Source organism: Schistocerca americana, chromosome 4 (genome assembly GCF_021461395.2).
Source record: "Schistocerca americana isolate TAMUIC-IGC-003095 chromosome 4, iqSchAmer2.1, whole genome shotgun sequence".
In the NCBI taxonomy this organism is placed as follows: domain Eukaryota; kingdom Metazoa; phylum Arthropoda; class Insecta; order Orthoptera; family Acrididae; genus Schistocerca; species Schistocerca americana.
The window spans coordinates 219,207,724-219,223,807 of record NC_060122.1 but is presented as its reverse complement, the minus strand read 5'-3'; the positions used below and the strand labels follow the sequence as shown (position 1 = coordinate 219,223,807).

At 37.8% G+C, this 16,084-nt stretch overlaps 1 protein-coding gene across 1 annotated transcript in view; it reads right to left on the bottom strand.

Annotated features, from left to right (window-relative positions):
* Positions 1–4,436: 4,436 nt before the first annotated feature.
* The window catches only part of LOC124613155 (tyrosine-protein kinase hopscotch), a 189,515-nt gene continuing 177,867 nt past the window's right edge, over positions 4,437–16,084 (bottom strand). Inside the window, exon 17 of the mRNA XM_047141782.1 lies at positions 4,437–5,084. Coding sequence (XP_046997738.1) covers positions 4,760–5,084 — 325 coding nt within the window. The 3' untranslated portion in view covers positions 4,437–4,759. The remainder of the gene's footprint in view (positions 5,085–16,084) is intronic.

Sequence of the window (16,084 nt, the reverse complement as noted above, 5' to 3'; positions counted from 1 at the left end):
CAGAACATCAATGACACACTTCTTGCATATCTTGCAGCGACCAATGCTGCAAAAGGTGGTTATTCAGACTTTTGACATGTGGTCACATTAAAGTGACTGGACAGCAAAATTTTTAACAATACTGATTAACAATTTCCAGGAACAATAAAAACCAGCCATGATGTTTGTCAATAATAAATATCTGTTGTGCATCTTGTAGCAGTAGTCTAAGTCCGGTAGTCTAAGTACCCTGGCACTGGAACAGCATAACATTACACAAGAGTTTTCATTCAACAGCGCCAATGAAAGACGTTTAAAAGCAACTTTTGCATAATACAAAATCCAACTTAAACATCTTATTTTAACAAATCTTTAAAACATGTGGCTGTGAAGGTACATCTTACAATGGAAGTTCTTATACACTTATTAAGTTTCATTTTAAATCCACACTACATTTGATGAAATGTGAGAGGTTAATGTCCCATTGACAATGAGGTCATTAGAGATTTTATATGCATCTTTGTGTATTATAATGGATAAGGAATCACAGCACACTAACAATAGGCAACGAAGTATTTCTTTTGTACATAAATTTAAAAAAAAAAAATGTATTTTAAACCTAAATGTTCTTTACAAGTCTGTGAGTATGATTCATGAAAGTGTTTGTATACCTTCGGAACAAAGGAGTCACAACTTTTCCTCAACTGAGACACAAATTCCAAAGGGAGCAACTGAAACATTTATAACACTAATACATAGATCCAATTGCTGTGGCTATTTTAGAAGGTGATTTTGCTCGCAAGATAGGATTGTAGCCTCAGTCTAATACCAAATAAAACAGACTACAAATGAAAACTGGAGTAATCTTTTGTATAAATATTATTCATACACCCGCATATTTACATACCTATTTTACATGCACAGTTTGGTTCAGAATACAGTTCAGATTATGTGTGGCATATTACTTTATGAAGCATGAGAGAGTGGCTCACTGGACATTTCCACCAGGCACAGCAGAATACTTACAAAAATAAGCAATTGTCAGACAGATCACCTGGCATACCATTAACGTTGGGCAGATAATTTAGGACATACAGATAACTGCACTGTGAGCGGTTGTAAATTACTTTAAAATTTTCACACTGAGTTCTGATTACATTACATAATATAATGATATCTGTTTCAGAGTACAAATACTTATGTGAGAACCATTATGACAAGACCTCATGTTTCAAAAGTGATTCATCAAAAGAAATGGGCATTTTGTTTCGTGACTCAGTTTGAGAAATACATATATTATACATTGGTAGTGGTAACCAGAATGAATGGTACGTTGCAGTACGTTTCAAGAAGAAGAAAGCACTTCACAGATGCCTCTCTCTCTCTCTCTCTCTCTCTCTCTCTCTCTCTCTCTCTCTCACACACACACACACACACACACACACACACACACACACACACACACAAACAGTTTTAATGGTTTTTAATTCTCTTTCTGAAAGCATTTAATTGCACACTGTTCTTAAAACAATGAGTGCCTGTACAAAATGAAATGGAAACATCACCAAACGTTTTACGCATATCTTTTCTAACAGAATAACTAAACATTTGTCAGATATGAATTTTTCTCCCATTTTTGTCAACTTGAATTGTGATATAGGAATTCAGGATGTTGCTGGAGTTGTTGGAATACACAGAATATTCTGTTATAATTGAGATCAGCTGTGTTGCTCTCCCAAAAAATGTAACATGATCAGTCCCCTGCATAATGCCACATACTAAAGACATATTACCCACTAACAAAACATTAAAATGTTTAGTTTTCTTTCTGCCCATCAGATCTCACTCACTGATATAGGACAAAACAATTTTGCTGCCTTTATCAAATTTACTGAGGTTGTAGAATCCAAGATGAAGAAACTGATCATCAATTGGCTTTCAGTTATAAGAAAAAAAGTAGTTTGTGCAAAAAAAAAAAAAAAAAAAAAAAAAAAAACACCCTCAACAGATTAACAAAGAGAAATTATTGCACCAGGTTTGCAAATGAAACACTTATCACTGTCTCAAAAAATGAGGTAACTCCAATGTTTACATAATGTGATGTGCTAATGAATAAGATGCACAGATTTAAAATGGTTATCTTTTTTTAGCAACAGTCTTTAAAAATAATGAAAAAAAATGCTTACTTTAAAAGTTCAGTAAATGACACATTACTGATATAAAAACGATAAATTGTGTATACCTTTCACTTACCAGTACGATTTTCTTACAAAAAATAAAAATGCCCCTTTTTCCCCCTCATTGTTAAAACTGTCAAACTAATTAATTGTTTTAACCTGATAACGTAACAGAGAAACCTCCCATCTTGAAATGACAAAAGCCGATGTGAAGTTTCTATCTAGTTTTTAACTCACGGGAGAGCTCCTAAGTAGTGTATTGTCTTGGATTTATTTTGTTAATTTACCTTTTAATATAGGGCATCAAGAGTTATTAGTGAGCTGCTTGTTTTAATTGCCACTATATGAATTCAGCATGTTACTGTACAAGAATTCTTTACTAGTTCAGTCACTCTCCCTCTCTTTCAATTCATATCACCTTTAGTTTCTTAACTGCTTATCAGTAATTAGATGAGTGTATTGTTCTATCTCACAAGCAGTCACTTGCAACTAAATCTGCACCAAATACTATAACACAGATGCTCTGGTGATACATAATATCAATTTGTTTGTAAAATTAGTTTGTGAAAGAAACATGAGAGAAATTTTTACAGTTATTTAACAATATTTTACCACACATTCTCTTCCTATATCATATGTGACGTGCACAATATATTTTAAGTGTGATGTACATGCCATACAGTAATACCCTGTAGCATCTGTCTATGTTTCTGACACACTAAACTCATTACTAGTATGCTGCAGGGAGAGAAATGTTGTGGAAAGGGTAAACTTCACTTTCCTTATGACAAATTATTATGAATCATATTTAGAGGCAAGTTTAAATGGAATCTGAAACTGCTTTGTAAGGTAATAGATGTTACAATGGTATATGTTGCAAAATTTGAAACATCATTCTTAACCTAACTGTGAAAATAAAAATTGAAATCTTGCTTAATTTCACTGTGGCTGCTCATGCAGTCTTTGACTGCAGAAATAGGATTTGTCTGAAATCTTCCAACGTCAGTCAGTAAAAAACTACACAGTTGTGTCTTAAAGCACAACTGTGCACCATAGTCTTCATCATACAGTGATGCCATGAGAAGAAATATGTGTACAAATTTATATCTCATTCTAATCTGCAAAATGCAGCTGACTGAACACAGCGTTCCCAAATAAAAACACTGGAAAAAAACACAATACGCATAATATAAAAAAGATAAATGATATTTATTGAAGTTAGGTGATATGATTACTTAACAAATGGACATCTACAAATATGAAACAATATAAATCATTTAATGGCTAAAAATAGAAACGTCAATGACTCTTAAAGAACTCTGAAACAATACTTTTTAATCAGCAGCATAGAAAACAACAGTGCTATAAAGTTTTCATATAAAAGTAAACTAAGTTTGTCAACTTTATGTAACACACCAGCTGAAGGTCAGGTCTTAAAGCTCTTTGCTTGTTTTAAGTGCCATCACAAAAGTAATATCTCACATCTTGACTACTATACACATATATGTACACATATATGAAGAATTAATGATATCAATATAATGGAAGGAAACATTCCACGTGGGAAAAATTATATATAAAAACAAAGATGAGGTGACTTACCGAACAAAAGCGCTGGCAGGTCGATAGACACACAAACAAACACAAACATACACACAAAATTCAAGCTTTCGCAACAAACTGTTGCCTCATCAGGAAAGAGGGAAGGAGAGGGGAAGACGAAAGGAAGTGGGTTTTAAAGGAGAGGGTAAGGAGTCATTCCAATCCCGGGAGCGGAAAGACTTACCTTAGGGGGAAAAAACGACAGGTATACACTCGCACACACGCACATATCCATCCACACATACAAACACAAGCACTGTAATAGAACAGTTGGAGACTTTATGTAGTAAATGATCATTTACTCAAGAACAGACGGCCAGTTTACCAAATGAGGTTAATGATATGGTGGATGTTGCCACTGGACAAACCAAACTACTCATCAAAGAAATGCTTGCACAGTACAGAGGGCTTATTGATGAATGTGAAAAAAATAGTGGGCCTGTAAGAGTGACAGCATCAGATTTGCAAGGTTGCTTGTGTCTGCTTGTGTCTGTATGTGTGGATGGATATGTGCGTGTGTGCGAGTGTATACCTGTCGTTTTTTCCCCCTAATGTAAGTCTTTCCGCTCCCGGGATTGGAATGACTCCTTACCCTCTCCTTTAAAACCCACTTCCTTTCGTCTTCCCCTCTCCTTCCCTCTTTCCTGATGAGGCAACAGTTTGTTGCGAAAGCTTGAATTTTGTGTGTATGTTTGTGTTTGTTTGTATGTCTATCGACCTGCCAGCGCTTTTGTTCGGTAAGTCACCTCATCTTTGTTTTTACATATATGAAGAATACACTATATCAAAAAGCAATATGAGCAACACAATATATTTATAAGAGCAACAATATTGATGGTATAAAAAACAAAACTGTACAAAAAATCATATGTTTGTGCCACTTCTCCTGCACAGCAGTACATAATTTTGCACACAAAGAACAAAATATTTAAATGCAGCACCACAGAAAAATATGCACCAATTTCAACAAATGTATCACAGTATAAAAATTTGAAAACTGACTAGAATGCTGGTTGCAACTCGTAATGAATCATCAAATCCTCAATGCATTTAACAAGTTCTGAAAATTTTGGACGATGGTATGGTTCAGCCTGCCAACACGGACACATGAGCTTAATATAAAGTTCTTGTGGACAGCTGCATGGGCACGGCAGGCGTGCACCATTCTCAAGTGCTGTCAGCAGAGCCTGTTGATCTTGATGGTTGATACAAGCTGGCAGAATAGGATCTTCTCCACGGGAAAACATTTCATATAATGTCACTCCATATGACCAAACATCTGATTGAGGAGAAAACTTCCCATCTCTCAGACTTTCAGGTGCATACCTATAAAAATGGTGCAGAACATTAAAAAATAAATTAGTTTTCAACTACAAAAAAACTCAATTTATTAGTACAGCCTGTGGCACAAAGGAAATACAGAAGAATGTGAAGAAAAGGGAGGGGCAATGTTAGAAATGGGGCATTATGTTGTATTACATATGGATGAGAACGATAGTAGGCCGTACCATTATTGAAGGCTCAATCCCAACATTCCTTGCCTGAATGGGCTTAAGAAAATGACAAAAAAACCTACATTCAGAATCTGAACACTGCTGCTCACATATATGAGTCAGTGACACAATGACTGCACAGCTTCATTCAGCAAGAGTGAATGATGTAATGGAGCAAAGGCCTGACTCATCAAATGAAACTTTGCTAGGAAGAATAAACACGATGTCAACTGTGACAGTAGTACTGCTACAGAAGCACATTATTATTACCAGCCTAGAAGTTTAGCTTCTTTGATTACTGTTCTAAAGGTCCATGGTTTACTCTAACCCACTGCTCATACTCTGAATAAAAGCCCTGAGCTATGTCGGCTGAAGACTCCAGTCGCTTTAATTGTGTCAAGTGCCATGACAAAAGACGGGTGGTGAAGTGGATAAAAGTTCACAGCACCTCTAGCCTTTGGGATACGAAATTACCCCTACAAGCAAATTAATAAACTGCCATTCCTGAATACCTATGCCTTCACCCAAGTGAGCCATACAAGAACTCTTCTGGAACACTGCATGCATGGCAGCACCAGATGGGTGTGGGATCCTATACAGCAGAATCAGCCAGTACAGAGTGTCTGGACTCATACACATTGGCACTAATTAAGTGATTGGTCATCATCATGTCCATAGCCAGAAAGTATAATACAAGCACAAATGTCCTGGCACCTGCACAGAAACACATTCTCATTCTGAGTGCTGGTGATGGCCCCCTCAAAATGCATAGTTGAACAGTGGCAGTAACTGCTAATGTATTCGTGTAACGAAGGTGTAGGAAAAGTTTTAAATAAACAGGCATTTGCGATTATATGAAAGGGTAAATGAGAAGACAACAATCTCGAAAGACAGATGAAGGAGAAGAAAATTTTATATGTACCTAACTCTGATGAACAGGTTGTCAGAGACTGACACATAATTTCCATGTGCCACATGTTCTTTATTTTACATTGTCACTAGCAAATGAAGTGACAATGTCCACTGCACTACTCTCTTTACCACTCTTTTTCTTTCTGAGGTTTCCTCCTGACAGCATATGGTCTCAACTGTTTTGCTTTGGTTGATCCTTTGCTCATGTTACTATACCTTTTTTGGTAATCTAGTGAGAAACTATTGACTCAGGCTTCTACATTTGTCGAATTATTATTGGTCACACTGACATGTCCTGTTAATACAGTCATTTGCAGACTTACTAGCTGCAGCTTACAAATTGTGCAAGATATGCATTTATGTGCCCCTTCTACTTCCTATTCCACAGTCTTTGTTCACAACGGAACCCCCACCGTCACCACTGTCTTCGCACTTACCATTCCAATGGTATCAAAAATGTCTCAACTACTATCCTCTCCTATGGATTCTCTCTCCTCTACAGGCAGATCAAAATCTGTCACCACTTGTCCAATAGACTGTGAATGGCATGTCAGTGGAATATCTATGAGCCCTGTAACGAAAGGAAGGAACAAAGCAAGGAAGATTGTGTTTAACATTCCATAGACATTGAGCTCATTAGAGATGGAACACCAGCTCATATGGTGTCAAGGATGGGGAAGGAAATTGTCTATGCCATTGCAGAGGAAACATTCAGGCACTTGCCTGGAGCAATTTTGGGAAATCAACCCCAGAACACATATTGGCTCCCTCATTGTGAGCTGAGTGGAAGGTTTGAACCAGAGACTTTGGAGGGTTATAATAAACTACACTATGACTTGCTAGGCTTATGCCACAGGATTGAGAACTACAGTGTCCCCATAAATGGGTTAAATGTACACTACCCATCAGAGCCTGCTAACCCATATAGCTGACTGTATGGTGTGCACACATAGTCCTTTAAGTTAGCTGACTCTCCATCCAGTCCATTTGATGGACTTCAGGAGACCCCAAAGTACGGTTTATGTTCCAAATACACATGGATTAAAATAATAGTGATCAATTCACAATGAAGTGCCAGAGTTTGGAGTGCACCTAAAAAGCTTTGGAGGTCACAAAATATTAGGTACAGAAAGCTGATTAAAACCCAAAATTGATAGCAGTGAGATTTTGGGGGTAAAAATAAGGTTGGGCTAATGGGAAATTGAGGTGGTATATTTGTCACAATAGACAAGAAACTAAAATCCACTGAGACAGAAATAGAAGCTGCATGAGAGATTGTTTGGGTGAGACTGAACATTTAGGATGAATATAAAATTATAATTGGTTCTGTCTACTGACCACCAGACGCACCCTCAGACATAACACAAAACTTTAGAGAAAGTATCAGTTCACTAGTATATATGTTCTTCAATCATTCTGTCATCACTGGAAGAGACTTTGATCATTGAACCATCAGATGGTACAGCTAAAGATATGGAAGTAGTGACCATGACAAGACATCCTGTGAAACAACACAAAATGCCTTCTCTGAAAACTATCTAGAACAGATAGTTCAAAAGTTCACTCATGATGGAATATATTGGATCCAATGGCAATAAATAGACCTGAGTTTTTGAGGATATCCAAACTGAAACTGGTATCAGTGAGTACGAGTCACTGGCAGTAGTAATGGTTACCAAATTATAAAGGTCAACTAAAACAAAAAAGGCCTACATGTTCAGTAAACCTGATAAAGGGGACAGTAGTGTCATAGCTCAATGAGGAACCTGAAATGTTTGTAGGCAAGAGCAAGTACAGAAACTGTTACTGTAGTTTGGAGGTGTAAGTGACCAAACATTACACACATATTTACCTAGAAGAACAGTTCAATATGTGAAGGACCATACACAGAATACAGACGTCATAAAGAAACTTCTAAAAAAACAATTGCTACTGCAAAACAGATGTAAAACAAAACACAGGGTTACGGATAGGGCAATGCTAAATGAAACTTATTTGAGTATCAAAAATGCAATTTGTGAAGCCATCAACAAATACAATAGCAGAACTATAGTGAATGACTACCCACAAAACTGAAAATAAATTCTGGTCACAAGTAAAGAGTATAAGTTTCAAAGAAGTTAGAGTCCCAACACTCACGGATGTCACAGTAAATGAAATGGAGGACAGCCAAGCAAACATAGAAATTCTGTTGATTGGCGACTCCATGTTGTCTTGTGCACTACGACCAGATAACAGGTATACTTGAAAAAAGACAGCATTGGTCGTATATTTTTTACTATTGCAAAATCGATTTTCTGTCACTGAGTGACCATCTTCAGTGCTATATTGTATAACTTAAATTGGGATGCACTGTTGTCACTTAGCTTACGGCAATCACATAGACTGTGATTGCCGTAAGCTTAGTGACAACAGTGCATCCCAATTTAAGTTATACAATATAGCACTGAAGATGGTCACTCAGCGACAGAAAATCGATTTTGCAATAGTAAAAAATATACGACCAATGCTGTCTTTTTTCAAGTATATAGAAATTCTGCATTATGTTTTGTAATGTTCCTTTAAAGAGGAAATTCGATAAGAACTGCCCCAGTTAAATTCTTGCACTACTACAAAGATGAGTAATACACATAGTACTGTCCATGGTGTTGAGAAACAATTGAAATCACTGGAACTGAGCAAAGCTCCATGACCCAATAAAATCACAATCAGTACACAGAAATTGCTGCCGAGTTAAACCCTGCTTTAACCATAACATCTTGCAGGTCCCTTGATCTTCAAACATATTCTGAGCTCAGACATAATGATCTATCTTCAAAAGAATGACCTTCTCCACACCAACCAGCATGGAGAAGCCACCTCCATCAGTTCTGCAAAGTCCATCTCACAGTTTTGTCACAAGACTACTGAAAGCTATGGATCAAGGCAGTCACTCAGGTGCAGTACTTCCTGATTTCTGAAAAGCATTTTATCCAGTTTCACACATATGCTTACTAATTAAAGTACAATAATATACAGCATCATATGGAATTTTGTGACTGGGCTGAGGATTTCTTGGTAGGGTGGAAGCAGCACATCATTTTGGATGGAGAGCCAGTGACAGGTGTAGATGTTGACTTTGTGAATGGGCCTTTGATGCTCTTTTTATAGATTAATGGCCTGGCAGATGATATTAACAATAAACTAGATGATATTAACAGTAACCTCAGACATTTTGCAGATGATGCAATGATCTACGAGGGTAATCCCAAAAGTAAGGTCTCCTATTTTTTTATAAGTACAGAACTCTGTTTGTCTGGCAGTTGGTCACACTGTTATGAAGAGTGCTTCACGCACTGTGTGTAAACATGCGCATGCCACGCTGAGGTGCTCAGTCTTGGCTTGGCAGCCATTGAGAATGAAGCTTCCATTGGATGTTACCGCCGAGTGTGAATTGCGTGCAGTTATTCAGTTTGTGAACACAAAGGGCACAGCGCCGATTGAAATCTATTGCCAATTGACAGAAGTGTATGGTGAGTCGTGCATGGATGTCCAAAATGTTCGTAAGTGGTGTAGAGAGTTTGCAGCTGGTCGGACCAAAATTCACGATGAATAAAGGAGCAGGAGACTGTCAATTTCTGAGGAGACAGTGCTGAAGGTTGAGCAAAGCATGCGTGAAGATCGGTGGCTCACCCTGGAAGATATCTGCACACTGGTTCCTGAAGTTTCCTGAAGCACCACTCACAGTATTTTAATGAAAACATTGAACTACCAGAAGGTGTGCACAAGATGGGTGCCACGCATGCTGACTGAGGACCACATGCAGGAACGAGTTGATGCTTCCTGCGCATTTCTTCACCGCCTTGCAGCCGAACAGGACAACTTTCTGGACTCAATTGTCACGGGTGACGAAACCTGGGCATATCACTTTACACCTGAGACCAAGCAACAATCACACCAGTGGCAGCATCCTTCTTCGCCAAAGCCATGGAAATTCAAACAAACACAGTCTGCCAGTAAAGTCATGACAACCATTTTTTGGGATAGGAAAGGGGTATTGTTGGTCGACTTTATGCCTACAGGGACCACAATTAACGCTGACAGTTACCGTGAGACTCTGGAAAAACTCAAAATGGGCAATACATAACCAGAGAAGAAGAATGTTGAGCAAGGGCATACACAATCTCCATGACAATGCTCGTCCACACAACGCTCGGTGAACCGTTGCTCTCCTGCAACAGTTTCAGTGGAACATAATCACCCACCCACCCTATAGTCCTGACTTGGCACCCAATGCTTATCACCTGTTCCCTAGGTTAAAAGAACATTTGGCTGGAAAGCGATTCAGCTCCGACGACAAGGTGAAATAAGGGGTGTATAACTTTCTAAACAGCATGGCGGCAAGCTGGTATGACATGGGCATACAAAACCTGCCACAGCGTCTACAAAAATGCATAAACAGAAATGGTGACTATGTCGAAAAATAGATAAATTTTCAAGCTGTAAACTGATGTAAAACATTGTAGAAATAAACAGGTCTATGTACTTTTAAAAAATAGGAGACCTTACTTTTGGGATTACCCTGGTATAATGAAGTACTGCCTCAAAAAAGTTGCACAAATATCCTGTCAGGATCTTGATAATATTTCAAAATGCTGTAGAGACTGGAAACTCACTCCAAATACTGAGAAATGTAACAATTGCTCTCTTCACAAAACTGTCCTATCTTACGACTAAAATATTAGTGTGCTACAGATGGAATCAGTCAATTGTTGTTGTTGTTGTTGTTGTTGTTGTTGTTTTCAGTCCAGAGACTGGTTTGATGCAACTCTCCATGCTGCTCTATCCTATGCAAGCTTCTTCATCTCCCAGTATGTACGGCAACCTACATCCTTCTGAATCTGCTTATTGTATTCATCTCTTGGTCTCCCTCTACAGTTTCCCCCCCCCCCCCCCCCCCCCCCAATACTAAATTGGTGATCCCTTGATGCCTCAGAACATGTCCTACCAACCAATCCCTTCTTCTAGTCAAGGTGTGCCACAAATTTCTCTTCTCCCTAATTCTATTCAATACTTCCTCATTAGTTATTTGATCTACCCATCTAATCTTCAGCATTCTTCTGTAGCACCACATTTCGAAAGCTTCTATTCTCTTCTTGTCCAAACTATTTATCATCCATGTTTCACTTCCATACATGGCCACACTCAGTCTAATCATACAAATACCTACAAGGAACATGGACTGTGGGAAAATTGTACAAATGTTGAAAATTAAGTGGACTGATAAGACAAAGAATGAGGAGGTTCTGCACAGAATCGGAGAGGAAAGGGGTATGTGGAAAATACTGACAAGTAGAAGGTACTGGATAATAAGACACCTGTGAAGACATGAGGGGATGAGTTCCATGATACTAGAGGGAGCTGTAGAGTGCAAAAACTGCAGAGGAAGACAGTGATTGGAACACATTCAGCAAATAATTCAGGATGTAGGTTGCAAGTGCCACTCTGAAATGAAGAGGTTGGCACAGGAGAGAAATTCGTGGTGAGCCGCATCAAATCAGTCAGAAGGCTGATCGACTCAAAAAAAATTTGTACGGGTGTGAAATGGAATCATCATGTACACTTAATTGTATGTGAAGCAGGTGAAAGACTCTGATTCACTGTGAGCATACTGGAAAAATTCAATTAGCCTACAAAAGAGATTGATTAAAAAACACTTGTGTGTTGCATCCTAGAATGTTGTTCACATATGTGGAACCCACTGCAATAGGACTGATTGGGGATACCGAATATATTCACATAAGGGCAGCATTATGGTGACAGGTAAATCTGACACACTGGAGAGTGTAACAAAGACACTGAAAATCTAAACTGGCAGACACTTGGAGATAGACACAGACTATCTGGTGAAAAAACACTAAAGAAGTTTCAAGAATCAGCATTAAGTGAGGAATTTGGGAATATACTACAACTCCTGACATATCACTCCAACAGGAGCCACAAAGACAAGAATAGACCAATTGCAGCGAGCACAGAGTGATTTAAACAATTATTCTTCTCACTCACCATATCTGAAAGGAATGGGAAGGAGACCTAATAAGTGGAACAATGGGAAGTAAGTTTGTCATGCACAACACAGTCGTTTGTTGAGTTTAGAGGTAGATGTAGATGTGCAATAAGAACACTGTGTGAAGTTGATAACCAAAGACACCAAATTTCTCTCTCTTTGTGACACTTTACTATTGCTTATTTTGACTATGTTTAGGCTAACTGCCTCCATCAGATCAAATAACACTATAAAACATCAGTATAATGTATATTGTCAAATAGTACACATTTGTATGATATGTAGATGCACACCTCATACATATGTGTACTATTTGACAACATGCATCATATTGTGTTTTAAAGTATTTGATTCAATGATGCCAGTTAGCTGAAACATGAAATCAAAATATGAAATAACAAAGTGTGACCAAGACAGAAAAATTTGGTGTTTTTGTGCATGGTCATGGCTGCTGACTCACAAAGATGTCCTGTCTGTTATTTTGATAACCACCCATCTTGCAGAATCCTCCTAAGGGAGTGAGGGAATCTTACACTTATGTGCCCTTACATTTACTGTTTAATGGTACTTGTGGTTAACAATGACAGTGAATTTATGATGAAATGTATAATTCACAAAAAAAAAAAAAAAAAAAAAAAAAAAAAAAAAAAAAAAAAAAAAAAAAAAAAAAAAAAAAAAAAAAGATCTATGCAGACTACACATCCCCATCTAGGGTTCAGAATGGAATTTTAAACTATGGTGCAAAAGTCTTCAACAGGTTGCAGGTAGATATCAGGCAGAAAATTGACCTCAGATATTCAAAAATAATGTAAAACAGATACCTCATTTGGCACTACTTACATAATTTATCAGAATATTAGGATTCAGGAACCTAACTTCTGCATAACTCTAATGATTATTTGAATGGATACTGACTTTGCCACATTACAGACATGTGTATTGCTCTGTGTAAAATTTAAAATTACATAAATGATTTGTTTGAAGTAGAGATAAATTCAGCAGCTGAGTAGTATAGGGGTATGAGAAATTCAGAAGAGTAACAAAGAGGGCAAAGAAAATAGAAATATCTTGTATAGTTCCTAAACTACATAGCCCTCCAGGCAAAAAGTAAGGGAGTCTTAGAAGAAAGGGAATGTACAATACACTTGGTGTAAGATATAGGTGCAGGATAAACAAAGATAAGATGAAGATGATGAGTAGCGGAAATGGCAAGAATGACAAAGCAGTACTGGTAGTAGACTGCATCTATCTACCAAAATTATACGAAGTGCCTGAAGAAACAAGGGCATCAGAAATAGAATGGTGCATTCTGAAGAAAACATTCCTTGACAAAACAGGTCTGGTATCAGGTACTGATGTGGAGATGAGAAAGAAGTTCCCAAAAGTGTATGTCTTGAACACAATATTGTTGTTGTCTCCAGTCCAGAGACTGGTTTGATGCAGCTCTCCAAGCTAATCTACCCCGCGCAATCTTCTTCATCTCCAAGTAACTACTGCAACCTACATCCTTCTGATCTGTTTAGTGTATTCATGCCTTGGTCTCCCTCTACGATTTTTACCCTCCGCACTTCCTTCCAATATTAAACTGATGATCCCTTCATGCCTCAGAATGTGTCCTACCAAACGATCCCTTCTTCTAGTCAAGTTGTACTGCAAATTCCTGTTCTCCCCAATTCTATTCTGTACCTCCTGATTAGTTATGTGATCTACCCATCTAATCTTCAGCATTCTTCTGCAGCACCACATTTCAAAAGCTTCTATTCTCTTCTTGTCTAAACTATTTATTGTCCACGTTTCACTTCCATAAATGGCTACACTCCATACAAATACTTTCAGAAACGACTTCCTGACACTTAAATCTATACCCGCTGTTAACAAATTTCTCGTCTTCAGAAACACTTTCTTTGCCATTGCCAGTCTACATTTTATATCCTCTCTACTTCAATTATCATCAGTTACTTTACTCCCCAGCTGAGCGGTCTAAGGCACTGCAGTCATGGACTGTGTGGCTGGTCCCGGCGGAGGTTCGAGCCCTCCCTTGGGCATGGGTGTGTGTGTGTGTTTGTCCTTAGGATAATTTAGGTTAACTAATGTGTAAGCTTAGGGACTGATGACCTTAGCAGTTAAGTCCCATAATATTTCACACACATTTGAACATCTGAACTTTGCTCCCCAAATAGCACAACTCATCTACTACTTTAAGTGTCCCATTTCCTAATCTAAGTCCCTCAGTATCACCTGATTTAATTCGACTACATTCCATTATCCTCATTTTGCTTTTGTTGATGTTCATTTCATATACTCCTTTCAAGACTCTGTCCATTCCATTCAACTGCTCTCCCAGGTCCTTTGCTGTCTCTGACGGAATTACAATGTTGTCGCCAAACCTGAAAGTTTTTATTTCTTCTCCATGGATTTTAATTCCTATTCCAAATTTTTCTTTTATTTCCTTTACTGCTTGCTCAATATACAGCGTGAATAACATTGGAGATAGGCTACAACCCTGTCTCACTCCCTTCTCACCCACTGCTTCCCTTTTGTGCCCCTCAACACTTATAACTGCCATCTGGTTTCTGTACCTTTGCCATAAGAATGGGAACATTAGCACATTTGCTAAGGTATCCAGGAATAGGTAAGGTGGCACTTAAAGAAACAGCAGAGGAGATCAACTCTGAATGCAGACCAAAAGATGGACTGTATTACACTGCGTGTGATGCACTGAGTGAGATCTGACACACTTCTGAAAATAAAGCACATCTACAAAGAAGTAAAATTCAGTTGTGAAAAGGAATTAAGAAACTGCATGCAATTCAGTTCAAGCGCATTGCATCTCACTAAACAAATAATATCAGAAGATCTCTTATGCCTAAAATTCCCATGAAACACAGCAACTGGAATAGACATACCTGCTATAATACTACACCCATAATACAGTAAATACCATTCTTTTTTCTTCTGTAATACATACAGAGTGATTCATGAAGATATGCAGATGTTTTAATATGTTACTCTAAAAGTGAAAATAAAGAAAAAAGTTCATATAAACATAGGTCTGTAAATATTGAGTTACAGAGTTACAGCTAATAAAAGATTTTGCCTCAAATTTAGAATCTTCGTTAATATGAAGCCATCATAAAACTGTACGAGGTTGAAGTAAAGCATGATTTCCATTTATTTTGTTGTTATTGATTTGGTGAATCTAATAAAACATGTTCCAGACATGTACCTGCAGTAGTTTTCCAGAACATCCAGAGAAGCAAAGAAGTAATTTTGTAAAATTTTTAATTTGTTAACTATCTGGCCCAATTTGTTTTTTAAATTCCAGACAATTGCACAAAGTTTTCAACAGAAGTTGTAGATAATTTAATTTTGGAAAAATGATTGTAATAATCTTAACTGAAACTGTATGAATGTGTCAGATAATCTGCTTTTATTAATACCATAGAACACGTGAATTTATCTTAAACCGGAAAAAACACAGTGTTAAGGAAGTTGTATAGTGTACATACAATTTCACAATACATTCACAATAAATGTTCAAAAATGTCTTCACTGAGTTCAATGCATTTAGCTCCATGTGTATGAACAGATTTTGTTGCTCATTTCAGTTTCACAGGGTTGTTCTTAATTCCACATCTACATCTACATCTACATTTATACTCCGCAAGCCACCCAACGGTGTGTGGCGGAGGGCACTTTACGTGCCACTGTCATTACCTCCCTTTCCTGTTCCAGTCGCATATGGTTCGCGGGAAGAACGACTGTCTGAAAGCCTCCGTGCGCGCTCGAATCTCTCTAATTTTACATTCGTGATCTCCTCGGGAGGTATAAGTAGGGGGAAGCAATATATTCGATACCTCATCCAGAAACGCACC